This window comes from Notolepis coatsorum (assembly GCF_963971535.1).
Source record: "Notolepis coatsorum genome assembly, chromosome: 18".
NCBI lineage: Eukaryota > Metazoa > Chordata > Actinopteri > Aulopiformes > Paralepididae > Notolepis > Notolepis coatsorum.
In genome coordinates this window covers 1,431,699-1,450,744 of record NC_140182.1, presented here as the reverse complement: position 1 = coordinate 1,450,744, position 19,046 = coordinate 1,431,699, and the positions used below count along the sequence as shown (strand labels likewise).

Sequence of the window (19,046 nt, the reverse complement as noted above, 5' to 3'; positions counted from 1 at the left end):
CTTAAGAGCTGCTACAATATGAAGGTATATTCAGAATTCTTTACCACGAGCCCCATCGATTGTCCTTTCTTGGGACAATCCAAGACAATCCAAGAAGTACATTTGAACTTACATTTGAACAGTTATAATACTTGGAGTTGTAACCAGAGGCTTCTTGGTTTTTCAAAACAATGAGCTTTTTCTGCATTCAGAACTGGTTTAAGATTATACACCTACGCTACGACTGAACAATGTTAAAAGCAGATTGTAAATATGCATACGCTTGGCTGAGAATGGGGCAGTAAATGACCCTGTCATCAGCATAGAAGTGGAAATTAGAAAAACTTTTTCTTTTTTTGGCCTTCTGTATTTTTTTACCCATCCCAATTTAGTCGTTATGCCAATTCCCTTCCTGGTCGTTGCGCGCATTGCCTCACTGTCGGCCTGGGGAGGGTGTAGAACTACCACATATGGGGCGACAGTGGCTCGGGAGGTAGAGCAGTCGTCTGGTAATATGGAGGTTCCCGGTTTGATTCCCGCTCCTCCCGGGCAGCGTGTCAATGTGTCCTCTTGAGCAAGACACTTAACCCCTAATTGCTCCCGATGAGCAGGTTGGCACCTTGCATGGTCGCCTCCGCCGTCGGTGTGTGAATGTGTGAGTGAATGGGTAAAATGTGAGGAACAAATTGTAAAGCACTTTGGATAAAAGCTGCTATCATAAATGCACCATTTACCGTTTACAATCCATGCTGATAGCGGATACCCATGTTAGCTCCGGCTAATTAGCCATTGCCGAAATTTGCGGATGGTACCTGGTACCGGGTACTTTTTTAGTACCTGCTTTGTCGAGTACCTGCTTTGTCGAGGTTCCAAGCGGGTAGAACATTTTCCCAAAAAATCCCTCCATGGGGGGACCGGTCTTTTTTTTTTTTTTGATATTTTTGCACAAATCTTTCCAATATTCAAAATACATCTTTCCACAGCATAATATGGACCGATCTACCTGCGAGCAGGTATGTGCTGCATCTTCTATCGGGATGCCATCTTTCTCCATATTGCACGTGAGAGGATGCGTCTCAGATATATGTAGGTGTGCGTGAGAGCATGTATGAATGTGTGTCTCAGATATGTGTATGTGGGTACGTGTATCACGTAAGTATGTGTGTATGTGCATCTCTCAGGTATGTGACTGTAATCCTACCTCTTGTGTGTGTCTCGTATCCATGTGTGTCTCTGCCCCCTGTGTGAGTGTGTATGGAGGCCGGTCTTTCTAAACTTTATTCAAGGCGACTGGATGTGCAAAACAGACAATGGGTCTCATTCTCCAACGGACTTTTTTGCTCTTAGGGCACAAATTGAGTTCATATTTTCACAAAGCTTTTATTTCAAACAGCTGTTGCATTTTATTTTAAATATATGTCCCCTGACAAATGCTTTTTTAACTTTGGGACACAAAAACAGGGTACTGTTGTATGTATTTAAGTTCTGGTTTCTTTACTGGCCTGAAACACTGATTGGTCAGAAGAGAGAATCACGGCGCCCTATGACGACCAGCTACACTGAGGGGGGGGGGGGGGGGGGGGGGGGTACTACCTGCAGTGGAAGACGAACGAAGTACCAGGTACCAATAGCGAGTATAGAGTAGCTGGAGCTACAGGCATGTCCCCCCCACCCCCTCCTAATGTACAGTCTCCTCCCCCTCGTATATATATATATTTACTGTTAGGATCTGTTTAACAGTACTGTATATTTGCATATCTTGTATGTCACAAATGTAACAGTACTGCATATATGTATGTCATAAATGTCATGATTAGTTTAGATTAGATGATTAGATTCGATTTTTATATCTGTATGTCCCTATGTCATAAATGTCACTATGAATTGAAAATGGGGGACCCTGATGTAAACAAGATGAAAGTCTTTCTCTGGTCTGCATCCCCTTAACAATTGTATGTATCGAGCCGTACTGTAGCCATTCTGCAATCTGTTAATAACGTTTTCAATCAATCAATCAATCTAGTGTGAAGAACAGCATGGATTGTGCTGAGAAAGGACTCTCACCAATTGACATAACTGGTAAGCACTGTATTAGTGATCAGCTATTAGAGGTATTGGATTATTCTAAAATATCTCACAGGTAACCCCAAAAGTATCTCTGTCCCTCCTCTGCCCCCCCTCTCTCTTTTGGCCCTGCGACCTCCCTGTGCCTAGTGCCTGGTCACAGGCCGGTCAATGGAGCCACACTCTCAATTAGCTCTCGTCCTGATCAGCATGACGACAGCCCACATGCTACAGCTCACATGCTATCATCATGCTATCATCATGCGTCTCCCTCTCTGCCACCCTGCCCTGGGCCACCTGCTGATATGATCTCTCCCTCCTCTCCTCCATGTGCCTGGTGGTGCTTAAGTTCACAGACTGGCCCCGTAACCCTTTCACTGCCACACGACAGCCGGTTAACCCTTTCACTGTGACAATACAGAAGGTTAGCCCTTTACCATCACACAACCGACGGCGATGCTCCATCATTAGCTCCGCATCGGTCGTGCGATAGTAAAGGGTTAACCTTCTGCCGTGTGGCAGTGAAAGGGTTAACATGCATGCAATGATAATACCCATAAGGGAACCAACCTGATATCACAAGCCAGGTGGAACACAAAGGAGACATAGAAGACTGGTGACCATTAGACACCGCCTATCTACCATCAGTCATCAACCAAGGATCAGAATGTGATTCAAGAATGGATATAACGCGGCCTGGATCATATCCCTGGACCTTAGGCGGGCGGTGTGCTCTTGCGTGAGTCTCCACTTGAGGCTCTGGTCCAGGCTCGCTTGTACTCTACATCTGCTTCAGACTTCAAAAGTAAACCATCGTTGGCGATTACCAACTTGAATTCCACCTTTGACTCCTGTCTCAACATCCCTGTTCAGCTGTCAGTCAACAAACATATCCTTACTCCTAACAACTGCAGTAAATTCATAACTCACCCCTTAAATGTGAAACTCACGACAGATCTAGTAAATAGAAGAAAAAAAAGGACAGCGTCTGTAAATATTAACATTTATTTAAGTATACAATTTAGTATTTTCATTGCTTTTTTCCCCCCCCCCCAACCTATTTCACAGGTTTGATGTCAGTATTACGGTTTCTTAATGCAGCAATAAGCCTCGATGGAGGATGGTAAAAATTCAGACAGACAATACAGTTAAAACAAGCATCCATTATTTCTGTACATATCGTGTATAATGGGACATCACGAGCGTCGCTGTCGCCGTTTCAAAAGCGGTCTATTCAAGGGGCTTCTTGCAAAATGCCAATTTTGGTTCATTACTTGCTCTTAGAAGGGGCGGCATTTACAGACCCGTTGCATAAAGTCATGATTTGTTAAACAAAAAAAAAAAGATAATTTCGACGTCTGCGCTGAGTAATATTGTATGAAATACTGACCTGAAAGCTAATACCATGTGTTCTTCTTTCTGCAGGAATAACAGTGTGGCGGGGTTGGGTTATCGTGACCAGATAATAAAAAGCTAAACAAAATAAACGAACACAGAAGAACCAACCCGCCCCGATGCGTCCCAGGAGGCGACCCGTGTCCGTGCGTCGGCCCGACGGAGCGCTGGCTCTTTACGCAGCGCTCGTGGAGCCAAGTGGACATAACGCAAGGCGGCCGGGAGAATCACATCACATTAAAATCAGATTTCTAACAAATGTCGATGCAAATCCTCAAGCCTTTTTTTGTTTCGCGCAAAATGTCCACTGATTGACAGTTGATATTATCCAAAGGTAAGTATGCGGAGGCCCAACGTTCCCCATTGCATCGGAGGACACGCCCACCTAAGACATGGACCCCCACCCTGACCCCTGACCTGTAGTGGAGGATTCCAACGGTGTGCAAATAAATGTGACAGCCTTGAATATTTACATAAAGCCAATCGGGCCTCAATATTCCAGTAAGTGGACATCTTATGAAAAATAACTGTGCTAAACTAGAATTTAATAAGAAAAGTGAGGGTACAGAAAAAGTATGATAAGAAAATAGTGTTATCTCGCATTAAACCAACACATACAAGGAGGATCCCGCCCATTTTAGTTACACACGCACGCACACACACACACACACACACACACACACACACACACACATCTCCCTTCCCTTTCTCGGACGAGGAACAGAACATTCAAAAGTAAACAAACACCAATAAAAAATATATCCCAACAATAATTGCACACTGTTAACTGTACTACTTGAGCTCGCTGCTATAGAGTCGTCTTTAAGCCGTCAGAAGCATGGCATCACGGGTGACATCGTCCAAGATAATCTTGTGCTGCTGCTGTTGCAATCTCTCTTTCACAGGTCAAATAACAGCTCACCCAGTTAGCCGCGCGGCTCACGCCGTCTCCATGCTTTGAACGGTATTAAGTGCATTCTATGACAGAAGGTCCCGGGGAAAGTGTATATGTGGATATTCTTTACAGAAAGGGTGTGACAAAACTTTACAGATTAAATGAATGAGGTATTGCACAGATTAATAAAAAAAGAAAGAAAAAAGAAAGAAAGCAAAAAAGGCAACAATAAATATACAGCAACAACATTTACATTACAATTTTAGTCATGTTTTGGAAGATTTTAGGGCTATTTTTTAGTGTCAGTTGGGAGGAGCCTTGTCAGGTGGGAGGAGCCTCATTCAGGTGGGATGAGCCTCGTCAGGTGGGAGGGGCCTCATCAGGTGGGAGGGGCCTCATCAGGTGGGAGGAGCCTCGTCAGGTGGGATGAGCCTCGTCAGGTGGGAGGGGCCTCGTCAGGTGGGAGGAGCCTCATCAGGTGGGAGCGGCCTCATCAGGCGGGAGGAGCCTCGTAGTGTGGGAGGAGCCTAGTCAGGTGGGAGGAGCCTCGCCGGCACTAGTCGTCCCATTCGTCGTCGTCCTCGAAATCTTCGTCGTCTTCGTCATCCTCGTCTTCGTCTAAGAAATGACAAAGATTCAAACTAATGTTAAAAAGGCAAAGTCTATTTACATTGTGCCATTCCAATGACCTTGAACAGTTCAATCAATACTAACATAAGACAACGGTCTCTCCAAGCTGGAAATCAGCATTAAGCCTTGATTTATCTTTTTATATATATATATATATCATCAACACTTTTTCTAGTTGGAACGAGCCATTACATCCAAATGATGGTCCAAACTGCCTAGGGGTGCATGATGTGGAACGCCCTACCCACAGCTGTAAAGGGATGTGAATCACTACCCACTTTCAAAAACACTCAAAAAAACACCTACGGGAGACTGCAATTCTAAACTGGCCCCTGTAAATGTCCCAACACAACCCCCTCCAATGTACAGTAAATTACCAAGTATGGTCTTGTCAATATTCCAATGCACAGTTTTGCTTGTACAGTTGTACAGTGTACCCCCCCCACCCAACCCCCCCCCCCCCCCCCACTCCTACCCAACCTCCCCCCAACCACCTCCAATGTACAGCCCCACCCCACCTACCCAACCTCCTCCAATGTACAGTTTCTACGTCAAATGTATATACTATTTTTTCTTGACTCCTTCTGTATCACAAACAGTACTGTATTTGCAAATCTGGTACGTCATAAATGTATAGATGTAGCAGTACTGTCTATCTGTATGTCATGTATGTCATATATGTTACGATGGGGGGGGGAAACCCTGCATATATCGGTATCGGTTGATATCGGTATCGGAAATTAAGAGTTGGACAATATCGGTATATCGGTAAAAAAGCCAATATCGAGCATCCCTACTTTTTATCATCTGCATGTGCTCACTCATACACCAACAGTTAAACGCACACACTACACGCAAAAGGACCACTATGATAATACGCTGTTGGGACTTTATTGCGTTTATCCTTTTGACAATTTCCAATAACACGATTGCCTCCTGGCGAGGCTGTGCATATTATTATTCATGTATACGTGTCATATATTGGCCAACATCCATCAATGGTGACGTCGGCCATCTTACCTGAGGAGTGGATGGCTTTGCTCCTCTTTTGCATCACCTCCATGAGCGCCCCGACGATGCCCGCCGAGGGGGCCGGGGGCGGGGGGCCGGACTCGGGGTCCATCTGAAACAACACAACAACAGTAAGCTGGGGGCCGGACTCGGGGTCCATCTGAAACAACACAATAACAGTAAGCTGGGGGCCACCACACAAGCACCACAGTAAGCTGGGGGCCACCACCACACAAGCACCACAGTAAGCTGGGGGCCACCACCACACAAGCACCACAGTAAGCTGGGGGCCACACAAGCACCACAGTAAGCTGGGGGCCACCACACCACACAAGCACCACAGTAAGCTGGGGGCCACCACCACACAAGCACCACAGTAAGCTGGGGGCCACCACACAAGCACCACAGTAAGCTGGGGGCCACCACCACACAAGCACCACAGTAAGCTGGGGGCCACACAAGCACCACAGTAAGCTGGGGGCCACCACACCACACAAGCACCACAGTAAGCTGGGGGCCACCACACCACACAAGCACCACAGTAAGCTGGGGGCCACCACACAAGCACCACAGTAAGCTGGGGGCCACACAAGCACCACAGTAAGCTGGGGGCCACACAAGCACCACAGTAAGCTGGGGGCCACCACACCACCACACAAGCACCACAGTAAGCTGGGGGCCACCACCACACAAGCACCACAGTAAGCTGGGGGCCACCACACCACACAAGCACCACAGTAAGCTGGGGGCCACCACACCACACAAGCACCACAGTAAGCTGGGGGCCACCACCACACCACACAAGCACCACAGTAAGCTGGGGGCCACCACACCACACAAGCACCACAGTAAGCTGGGGGCCACCACCACACAAGCACCACAGTAAGCTGGGGGCCACCACACCACACAAGCACCACAGTAAGCTGGGGGCCACCACACAGCACCCACAGTAAGCTGGGGGCCACCACACCACCACACAAGCACCACAGTAAGCTGGGGGCCACCACACCACCACACAAGCACCACAGTAAGCTGGGGGCCACCACACAAGCACCACAGTAAGCTGGGGGCCACCACACCACACAAGCACCACAGTAAGCTGGGGGCCACCACACCACACAAGCACCACAGTAAGCTGGGGGCCACACAAGCACCACAGTAAGCTGGGGGCCACCACACCACACAAACACCACAGTAAGCTGGGGGCCACCACACAAGCACCACAGTAAGCTGGGGGCCACCACACAAGCACCACAGTAAGCTGGGGGCCACCACACCACACAAGCACCACAGTAAGCTGGGGGCCACCACACCACACAAGCACCACAGTAAGCTGGGGGCCACCACACCACACAAGCACCACAGTAAGCTGGGGGCCACCACACAAGCACCACAGTAAGCTGGGGGCCACAGTAAGCTGGGGGCCACCACACCACACAAGCACCACAGTAAGCTGGGGGCCACCACACCACACAAGCACCACAGTAAGCTGGGGGCCACCACCACACCACACAAGCACCACAGTAAGCTGGGGGCCACCACACCACAACACAAGCACCACAGTAAGCTGGGGGCCACCACACCACACAAGCACCACAGTAAGCTGGGGGCCACCACACCACACAAGCACCACAGTAAGCTGGGGGCCACCACACCACACAAGCACCACAGTAAGCTGGGGGCCACCACACCACACAAGCACCACAGTAAGCTGGGGGCCACCACACCACACAAGCACCACAGTAAGCTGGGGGCCACCACACCACACAAGCACCACAGTAAGCTGGGGGCCACCACACCACACAGCACCACAGTAAGCTGGGGGCCACCACACAAGCACCACAGTAAGCTGGGGGCCACCACACCACACAAGCACCACAGTAAGCTGGGGGCCACCACACAGCACCCACAGTAAGCTGGGGGCCACCACACCACACAAGCACCACAGTAAGCTGGGGGCCACCACACCACACAAGCACCACAGTAAGCTGGGGGCCACCACACCACCACACAAGCACCACAGTAAGCTGGGGGCCACCACACCACCACACAAGCACCACAGTAAGCTGGGGGCCACACCACACAAGCACCACAGTAAGCTGGGGGCCACCACACCACCACACAAGCACCACAGTAAGCTGGGGGCCACCACACCACCACACAAGCACCACAGTAAGCTGGGGGCCACCACACCACCACACAAGCACCACAGTAAGCTGGGGGCCACCACACCACCACACAAGCACCACAGTAAGCTGGGGGCCACACCACACAAGCACCACAGTAAGCTGGGGGCCACCACACCACCACACAAGCACCACAGTAAGCTGGGGGCCACCACACCACACAAGCACCACAGTAAGCTGGGGGCCACACCACACAAGCACCACAGTAAGCTTCCTGCAATTCAGTCACAGAATAAACACCATTCAAAAAAGCAGGAGTGTAAAAAGTACACAGAAATGATACTTAAGTGAAAGTATGGGGTACCGTCTCAAAATCTTACTCAAGTAAAAGTCAGAGTATCTGGCTAAAAACACACTTGAGTAAAAGTCTAAAAGTTTCTACGTTTAAATGTACTTAAGTACTAAAAAGTAAAAACCTTTTTTTTATTCCCGGGCAATGAAATGTTCTGTTTCGTCCTCTTCATCACTCTTTTTTATTCTGATAGCAGGTGTTTAATCAAAGATGCCCGCTTTCTAGTCTTGCACAAGGACCAATCAGCATGGGTATGGGCGGGTTCATTTTCCATTGATGGGGATTTGATTGGCTGTTTTTAAATAATTAATGACGTTAACGTTAGTTCGGCCAGAGAAACAAATATACTAATTCAAATTATTGGACCTGCTAGATTTGTACTTTATACTTTGTAGGTCTGCATTTTAAATGAAATAAGGAGTAAAAGTATGTTTTTTCTCTGAAATGTAATTGAGTAAAAGTACACAAACCTAATAATACTAGAGTAAAGTACAAATCCCCCAAAACAGTACTTACATATTGTAACAAAGTACAATTACTCAAGTACTTTACACCCCTGCAAAAAAGACGCAAACTGTGATACGTCTAAAATGGTATCATGAAGTGATGCGATCGATACATGAGGCCGTGCAAATCCCTCATAAACCACCGGCACTTAACACTTTGTACCGGTTGTGTCGGTTTCATACAATGGTCGCTCTCTCTTCCACTTCTTCAAAACGTGCATGACGTTTGTGCAACTTAAGCATATATTGTTTTCATTCGAATTAGGGATGGTAACAATTAATCGAAGATCGATTGATTTGATCGTTAAGGATTTACTCAAACACATGACATTTCTTTATTTTTTTTTAATTATGTTTTTGGTAGATTTGTATTTGTTTGTACTACCGGGCAGTCCGGTAGAGAGAGAGAGAGAAAGAACGGGAGACAGAGAGGGGAGAAGACATTCGGCTAAGAACGCTGGGTCCGGGAATCGAACCCGGGTCGGCCGCTTTGCGACGCAGCGCGTTACATGGGTCGCCACTTGGGTTCTCTTGACATTTACTCGACCAAACAATGATATGTTACAATGTTGTCGGTCTCTTATTACATTGTAGCAGTCAGTAGAATGGTGTATTTTCAAAGCCTGTTTCAATGAACAGATAGAGGGCGCCATATATCTGTGACGAGGAAGCGACTACCTGTGTGTCTGGAGAATAAGCGAGGGAAAAAGACACGAGTGACGGCAACTTGCAAAATTAAGCAGCTAAGAGAAGCGTTGATTTAGAAAAAATAACCCAAGTCAGTCTGATCGATATGGTTGCCGGCGAAGGATTTCAGCAAACGATACACCTGCTTGCGCCAGCGTGCCATCTCCCATCTTGAGGCACAACCACCTGGCGCGTCGAGGAGCGCCACACCGAGGCGGAGTTCAGAGTTGCTCACGGCTCTAGCCAGTTACCGCTGCTCGGGAGGTTGCCTTGACGACAGACAGCTGGACTGCCTCGACACCGACAGCTATATGTTACCGTCACTTGCTACGACACTGCGGTGTTGCTAACCAACGTTAGAAGTCTACCGGGTCAGCATATGGCAGTTAAAAGAAGCCATTCCCTGGATACACTATTTTATTGCACTGCACTATTTTATCTTACTCTTTTTATTATTGTTCATTTTTTTTATACTGAATCAAACCATAAACAAGGTTGGGATGTTAGATCCTAATGTGAAAATCTGTGATTTGTCTGTCTGCACTTTATATGCTCATTTTATGCCCGTCTTGTTTTTGTTGTGAAGCACTGAGCTAAAATGTTTGTATGAAAGGTGCTATACAAATAAAGTTTATTATTATTATTATTATTATTATTATTATTATTATTATTATTATTATTATTATTATTATTATTATTATTATTATTATTATTATTACTGCAGACCCTGGGGGAGGTAGTGTGATCCTCCCACGCATTACGTTCCCCCAGTGAGAGTCCTCGCTGTCAGGTGAAAAGAAGCGGCTGGCTGACTCCACATGTATTCGGAGGAGGCGTGTGGTAGTTCTACACCCTCTCCAGGCCGACAGTGGGGCAATGCGCGCAACGACTAGGAAGGGAATTGACATAACGACTAAATTGGGATGGGAGAGAAATACGGAAAATAGGGGGAGAAAAAATAGATAAAAAAAAAAAGAAATCCTGCAACTTTAAAACCAGATGTTTCCTGCAGAACAGAACTTTAAAACTAGATGTTTCCTGCAGAACAGAACAGAACTTTAAAACTAGATGTTTCCTGCAGAACAGAACAGAACTTTAAAACTAGATGTTTCCTGCAGAACAGAACTTTAAAACTAGATGTTTCCTGCAGAACATAACTTTAAAACTAGATGTTTCCTGCAGAACAGAACAGAACTTTAAAACTAGATGTTTCCTGCAGAACATAACTTTAAAACTAGATGTTTCCTGCAGAACATAACTTTAAAACTAGATGTTTCCTGCAGAACAGAACAGAACTTTAAAACTAGATGTTTCCTGCAGAACAGAACTTTAAAACTAGATGTTTCCTGCAGAACAGAACAGAACTTTAAAACCAGATGTTTCCTGCAGAACAGAACTTTAAAACTAGATGTTTCCTGCAGAACAGAACAGAACTTTAAAACTAGATGTTTCCTGCAGAACAGAACTTTAAAACTAGATGTTTCCTGCAGAACAGAACAGAACTTTAAAACTAGATGTTTCCTGCAGAACAGAACAGTACTTTAAAACCAGATGTTTCCAGAACAGAACAGAACTTTAAAACCAGATGTTTCCAGAACAGAACAGAACTTCAAAACTAGATGTTTCCTGCAGAACAGAACAGAACTTTAAAACTAGATGTTTCCTGCAGAACAGAACAGAACTTTAAAACTAGATGTTTCCTGCAGAACAGAACAGAACTTTAAAACCAGATGTTTCCAGAACAGAACAGAACTTCAAAACTAGATGTTTCCTGCAGAACAGAACAGAACTTTAAAACTAGATGTTTCCTGCAGAACAGAACAGAACTTTAAAACTAGATGTTTCCTGCAGAACAGAACAGAACTTTAAAACTAGATGTTTCCTGCAGAACAGAACAGAACTTTAAAACCAGATGTTTCCTGCAGAACAGAACAGAACTTTAAAACCAGATGTTTCCAGAACAGAACAGAACTTTAAAACTAGATGTTTCCTGCAGAACAGAACAGAACTTTAAAACTAGATGTTTCCTGCAGGACAGAACAGAACTTTAAAACCAGGACAGGGTTAGGGTTAGGGGGGGGGGGGGGGGGGGGGGGGTGTCACTGGACTCACGGTCTTCAGCAGGAAGCCGCCCCGGATCTGGTCCAGCAGCGCGTCCCTCCCGGTGCCGGTGGGCGTCGGCTTGTTGTTCGGCTCCACCTTCTTCAGCTGCTTCCCGCCGCGGATCTGGTCCAGCAGCGCCGACTGGCCCCCCGACCCCCCCGAGCCCGGGCTGGTGGACTGGGGCGAGTCGCCGCCCCCTCCCCCCCCGTGGCCCTCAGGCTCCAGCGGGGGCGGGGGGCCGGGCGCGGGCGGGGGGGGCAGCGGCGGGGGAGGGGGAGGAGCAGGGGCGCCGCTGCCCCCCCCGGATGACGGAGGATGAACCGGAGGTGGGGGCGGGGGAGGGGCCTGGGGGGCGATGGAGGCGTGCGAGGGCGGCGGCGGGACCGGGGGGGGTTGATGTTGGTGGTGGTGACCTCCGCCACCGTGGCCCCCCCCCCTGGAGGGGGGCGGGGGAGGAGGGGGGGCGCCCAGGGCACCGGGCCTGGAGGGGGGCGGGGGAGGAGGGGCAGAGGTGGGGGCTCGGGAGGGTGGGGGCGGCGGCGGGGCGCCTCGCCCGCCCCTGGAGGGGGGAGGGGGCGGAGGGGGGGCAGGGGCAGAGCTGTGGGGCGGGGGAGGAGGTGGGGGGGGGCCGCCACGAGAGGGAGGTGGGGGTGGAGCTGGGGGGGGGGGGAAACAAACAGGAAACAGATGGTTAGAGAACGACCTCCCAGAACGACACAAACAATAACAATAAATATCATGCGATGCATTTATTGTTACCATTAACCTGTTCAGCATCACTTCAGATCACGCACACACACACACACACACACACACACACACACACACACACACACACACACACACACACACACACACACACACACACACACACACACACACACACACACACACACACACACACACACACACACACACACACACACACACACACACACACACACACACACACACACACACACACACACACACCAAGTTCCACTCATCGCCACTAACGTCTAAATGGTGGAAAGTAAGTATTTTCTTCTCAAGTATTTTTACTTGAGTATTTTAAGTATTATACCGATTTGAGGTCCAGTACTGTCCTTGAAGATTTCCATTCTATGCAACTTTGAAATTTTACTCCACAACGTCAGTGACTTAGTTTTACTAAGTACAATTTTGAAGGAGGACTTTTTTTACTTTTCCCAGAGTACTATTCTCTCAAGAGTATTTCTTCTGTTACTTAAGTGAAAGTACCTTCCTCACCAACTGCAACACGGCACTCCACCAGAAAGAGGTATTTATTACGCTCCCATAATCTTATTACACATATCCCCAAACTACAAAGAGTCTTCACTTTCAAATTCAGTTGGTTGGACAGTTATTGAGTTAATAAAGAGTTGTAATGTGTGATGTCACATAACGGGTATTAAATAAAAAAAGGTATTAAATACAGCTCAGTGAAATTATAAAAAATTATCAAGGCCAAGAAAGACAGTTTATAGTTTTGGGATATGTGTAAGATTATGAGCATAATAAATCAGCTTTATTCTTTGGTAGAGTGTTCCTTTAACCCTTTCACTGCCACACGACAGAAGGTTAGCCCTTTACTATCACACAACCGACGGCGATGCTCCATCATTAGCATCATTAGCTCCGCGGGAACTCTGCGAAGATGTCGGCGTGTTTCGCCTGGCGTGACTCCCGATTGACACTTTAGTAGGACGAGGAAGCGACTACCTCTGTGTCTGGAAAATAAGCGAGCCCTACCATATAACCCTAGATTATTATCACAAACACAACAAGAACAAGAATCAAACCAAGTCAGAAAAAGTTCCAAAACAGTCAAAACTTTTGAAGGGGAACAAAAGCCTAAATACATGACGCCTGCCAATCTCACCGATTGACCGATCAGAGAGAGAAAACCACAGCATGACTGCATGCAAAGAGAGAGAGAGAGAAAGAAGAGAGAGAGAGAGAGAGAGAGAGAGAGAGAGAGAGGGAGAGAGAGAGAGAGAGAGAGAGAGCACACACCCACTCAGCACACAGAGGGTCAGATAGCGATAGTTACCCACCACCACACGACCCGGGCGGCTCTGGGAAAACACCACATTAAAAAACATCAGCAACGTGTCTCATTAAAAGAAGTAATGCAACTTTCTAATATTAGCAAAGGAACGGAGTGAGAAAAAAACCCTCATGTGACGTCAAATATAACCTGCCAGAGTTAGGGGGGTGTAAGGATTCGACCTCACAACGATTCGATTACGATTCTTCAGGCAACGATTCAATGCATCATGAAATATCTTCATTAATCTGTTAATTCCCCAAATAATTTAGAATACACAAATGTGGCTGGGGGAACCGATTCACTCGGCATGAAACAATACAAAAAACATTAAAAAAAGAATCAATGCATTTCGATTAATCAATGCATCGTCATTACACCCCAGTTCATTAGCTTCTAATCTAATTGGATATGAAAGCACGAGGAGAAACAAAGGCTGGCGAACCCTTTGCTCTCGGCTCAAAGCTGCGGAGCAGAATATCGCTCCTCCACTCCGGGGCTTAAGTTGAGCCGTGAGTTTAGACGAGTCCCACTTATAGAACCGTTTCCACAGACATGGATTACAGTCCTACGTTTCTCCTAATAGAGATCTCCATCAGAAGGGATGTTTTAGTCGGGACTCCGGGGGTTAATCGGAAATATTTCTACAGGTCAAAAGGTCACCAGCGGGGAAATGTGATGGGAGAGTGAAACAGCTGCAGGGCAAAGATAACAGAGTGCGCTCTGTGCATGAAAACAAAAAAAACTCATATTCTCCAAAAAACACTACATGACCGTCGCTCAAGCAATCACATGTTCAGAATTTAGGTCCAAGAAGAAGAATGACAAGTACGCAGTGACCAGGGTGAGCACAGCTCCTCTCCCATCATTCACTCAATTAAATTCTGTAGAAAACCAGCTCCAATTAGCTGCAACACAATTCTAATGCCACGTGTTTTGGACCCCTTCCAAAAGAAGAACCCTTTCTGGTTCCTTGAAGCAGGATGTTTGAGTCGGTGTGTGTTCTAGGGATGGAGTGGTTCTGGTAGACGCCGGGTCGGGGAGCCTAGAGACGGTCTGGTACTGCAGAACTCTGACCCTATTAAATCACCAGTGGGGCGAGTATCGGGGGCTTTCTGAGGCGCGTAGAGGCGACAGTGACCATTTACTGTCACACAACGTGGAAGACGGGGAACACTCATGAGTTCAGTGAACGTTACCGACTCAAACCTGCTGCATTTAGAGCAAACAGAGTGCAGCCGTCAGTCTGGGAGACGAGCCACATCCCATAATATTCACCGGCGTCATTTAAGTGCCGTTTGGGCGCATTAACATTACAAATGAATTTAGTCTATTATATATATATTATATATATATATGATAATGATGAAGCAGTGACTGTAGGCGAGAACCGTGAGGCGTATGCGAGCACTTGCGCTGTCATGGTACCACATTTTCTCCCCTGGGTTTTGCGTGTGGCTCATCACCGTGGGATGCGGTGGTACCGGCCTTTTCTTTTTATTATAATTTTATATACCGTATTTCCTCTAATATTGGACGGGTCTTGCATTTACCTCGGCTGCAAAGAGCACAAGGCCTTTATTAGAGAGAGGCTTATATAAGAGGCAGGCCTTAATTTTAATTTTTTTAAATACGTACATTGTCTGTATACATTTATTTAGACTAACATTATTTAAATATTGAGTGCAACACAGTAATTGTGAAACTGTGGTGGATTAATGTAATTCACACACTGAAGTTGGAACCGTCTATAGGTTGCGGGGTCCGCAACCCGAGTCCAATCGAGTTGATAACATGCAGTGCAGCAATAGCTTTAGCTAACCATAGCCATAATGATCTGTAACGTCAACTGGACAACGCCAGCCCCGCCTGCCAGCGCCATATAGATAGCGAACGTTAACTAACGTTTGCAAAACAAAGCCAACGTCATCCAGCCGACACCACAGATCTAGCTATGAAAACGTTAGCTAACGCCAACGAAGTGAGAGTAGGGAAGCGTTAATATAGTCAGAGTGTAGCGAGAACGGTAGAGAGAGGCAGCACTTCATTTGCATTGTCAAGAGTTTCTCATTCTATATCACGGCACGAAAAAGAAATAAAAACTTTTTTTGCGACCTTGTAAAGGACGCCGGCCTGTATTTGTCTGCATGTATCAAACCCCCGTCCATTATAAGAGGCCTGTCCTCTATTTGAATGCCCTCCACTATTAGAGGATTTATGGTATATATTATTATTTTTATTAACACATTGTCTGCCACGCAGTATGCCCATCTTTGTGCCCAGTCTGCCAGCGCTGTAAGCCTATGGAGATGTTTACCTTCTTTGCAGGGCTATAACTTTTTAAATATTATAGCTATATCTGCATTACTACGGCCCATTCAACATCGGGTATCTATCGTTCCGGATGTGGGAACGTTATATTTTTTCATTCATACATTGTTGTGTTAATACCGTCGAGAATATAAGTATGTTTTTAAGGTTTTCTGCAGTAATTCCTAAAACGCGAGTTATAGGCCCTGACGCATATGATAGATTATCGATTGGCGTTTATTTCCTATACACGCTATATTAAAAAATTCAAATGTATATGATCGGTATACATTATGTATGTTTATAATTCCTTGATAGTCAGTAACGGCTTTATTTAGTATGGGTTGATACGTTGATCAGACTGTTCTGGGGTCAGGGTCCAGGTCAGTTCTGGGGTCAGGGCAGCTCTGGGGTCAGGGTCCAGCTCAGCTCAGGGGTCAGAGGTCAGCTCACCTTGCCGGCGCAGCTCGTTCTTCACCGCCTCCACTCCGCCCTTCTTCTCGATGAAGTCGTAGATGACCTTGGACGTCTCCTTGTCCTTCAGCTGGGCCTCCGAGATGCCACACATGTCGAACAGGTGCTTCAGCTCCGGGTCCAGGTTGTTCAGCTGAGAGGAAGAGGAAGAGGAAGAGGAGAGTTAAACAGGTGCTTCAGCTGAGAGGAAGAGGAAGAGGAAGAGGAAGAGGAAGAGGAGAGTCAGTTACAAACAGGTGCTTCAGCTCCGGGTCCAGGTTGTTCAGCTGAGAGGAAGAGGAAGAGGAGAGTTAAACAGGTTGTTCAGCTGAGAGGAAGAGGAAGAGGAGAGTTAAACAGGTTGTTCAGCTGAGAGGAAGAGGAAGAGGAGAGTTAAACAGGTTGTTCAGCTGAGAGGAAGAGGAAGAGGAGAGTTAAACAGGTTGTTCAGCTGAGAGGAAGAGGAAGAGGAGAGTTAAACAGGTTGTTCAGCTGAGAGGAAGAGGAAGAGGAGAGTTAAACAGGTTGTTCAGCTGAGAGGAAGAGGAAGAGGAGAGTTAAACAGGTTGTTCAGCTGAGAGGAAGAGGAGAGTTAAACAGGTTGTTCAGCTGAGAGGAAGAGGAAGAGGAGAGTTAAACAGGTTGTTCAGCTGAGAGGAAGAGGAAGAGGAGAGTTAAACAGGTTGTTCAGCTGAGAGGAAGAGGAAGAGGAGTTAAACAGATTGTTCAGCTGAGAGGAAGAGGAGAGTTAAACAGGTTGTTCAGCTGAGAGGAAGAGGAAGAGGAGAGTTAAACAGGTTGTTCAGCTGAGAGGAAGAGGAAGAGGAGAGTTAAACAGGTTGTTCAGCTGAGAGGAAGAGGAGAGTTAAACAGGTTGTTCAGCTGAGAGGAAGAGGAGAGTTAAACAGGTTGTTCAGCTGAGAGGAAGAGGAAGAGGAGAGTTAAACAGGTTGTTCAGCTGAGAGGAAGAGGAAGAGGAGAGTTAAACAGGTTGTTCAGCTGAGAGGAAGAGGAAGAGGAGAGTTAAACAGGTTGTTCAGCTGAGAGGAAGAGGAAGAGGAGACTTAAACAGGTTGTTCAGCTGAGAGGAAGAGGAGACTTAAACAGGTTGTTCAGCTGAGAGGAAGAGGAAGAGGAGAGTTAAACAGGTTGTTCAGCTGAGAGGAAGAGGAAGAGGAGAGTTAAACAGGTTGTTCAGCTGAGAGGAAGAGGAAGAGGAGACTTAAACAGGTTGTTCAGCTGAGAGGAAGAGGAAGAGGAGAGTTAAACAGGTTGTTCAGCTGAGAGGAAGAGGAAGAGGAGAGTTAAACAGGTTGTTCAGCTGAGAGGAAGAGGAGAGTTAAACAGGTTGTTCAGCTGAGAGGAAGAGGAGAGTTAAACAGGTTGTTCAGCTGAGAGGAAGAGGAAGAGGAGAGTTAAACAGGTTGTTCAGCTGAGAGGAAGAGGAAGAGGAGAGTTAAACAGGTTGTTCAGCTGAGAGGAAGAGGAGAGTTAAACAGGTTGTTCAGCTGAGAGGAAGAGGAGAGTTAAACAGGTTGTTCAGCTGAGAGGAAGAGGAAGAGGAGAGTTAAACAGGTTGTTCAGCTGAGAGGAAGAGGAGAGTTAAACAGGTTGTTCAGCTGAGAGGAAGAGGAGAGTTAAACAGGTTGTTCAGCTGAGAGGAAGAGGAAGAGGAGAGTTAAACAGGTTGTTCAGCTGAGAGGAAGAGGAAGAGGAGAGTTAAACAGGTTGTTCAGCTGAGAGGAAGAGGAAGAGGAGAGTTAAACAGGTTGTTCAGCTGAGAGGAAGAGGAAGAGGAGAGTTAAACAGGTTGTTCAGCTGAGAGGAAGAGGAAGATGAGAGTTAAACAGGTTGTTCAGCTGAGAGGAAGAGGAAGAGGAGAGTTAAACAGGTTGTTCAGCTGAGAGGAAGAGGAAGAGGAGAGTTAAACAGGTTGTTCAGCTGAGAGGAAGAGGAAGAGGAGAGTTAAACAGGTTGTTCAGCTGAGAGGAAGAGGAAGAGGAGTTAAACAGGTTGTTCAGCTGAGAGGAAGAGGAAGAGGAGAGTTAAACAGGTTGTTCAGCTGAGAGGAAGAGGAAGAGGAGAGTTAAACAGGTTGTTCAGCTGAGAGGAAGAGGAAGAGGAGAGTTAAACAGGTTGTTCAGCTGAGAGGAAGAGGAAGAGGAGAGTTAAACAGGTTGTTCAGCTGAGAGGAAGAGGAAGAGGAGAGTTAAACAGGTTGTTCAGCTGAGAGGAAGAGGAGAGTTAAACAGGTTGTTCAGCTGAGAGGAAGAGGAGAGTTAAACAGGTTGTTCAGCTGAGAGGAAGAGGAAGAGGAGAGTTAAACAGGTTGTTCAGCTGAGAGGAAGAGGAAGAGGAGAGTTAAACAGGTTGTTCAGCTGAGAGGAAGAGGAAGAGGAGAGTTAAACAGGTTGTTCAGCTGAGAGGAAGAGGAGAGTTAAACAGGTTGTTCAGCTGAGAGGAAGAGGAAGAGGAGAGTTAAACA

At 46.8% G+C, this 19,046-nt stretch overlaps 1 protein-coding gene across 1 annotated transcript in view; it reads right to left on the bottom strand.

The window, feature by feature from the left end:
* Positions 1–3,047: 3,047 nt before the first annotated feature.
* The window catches only part of LOC311244887 (actin nucleation-promoting factor WASL-like), a 69,020-nt gene continuing 53,021 nt past the window's right edge, over positions 3,048–19,046 (bottom strand). The window contains exons 8-11 of the mRNA XM_084334574.1: positions 16,562–16,715; positions 11,758–12,404; positions 5,984–6,086; positions 3,048–4,951 (exon numbers count right to left, since the gene is read on the bottom strand). Of these exons, the coding sequence (XP_084190700.1) occupies positions 4,890–4,951; positions 5,984–6,086; positions 11,758–12,404; positions 16,562–16,715 (966 nt within the window). The 3' untranslated portion in view covers positions 3,048–4,889. The remainder of the gene's footprint in view (positions 4,952–5,983; positions 6,087–11,757; positions 12,405–16,561; positions 16,716–19,046) is intronic.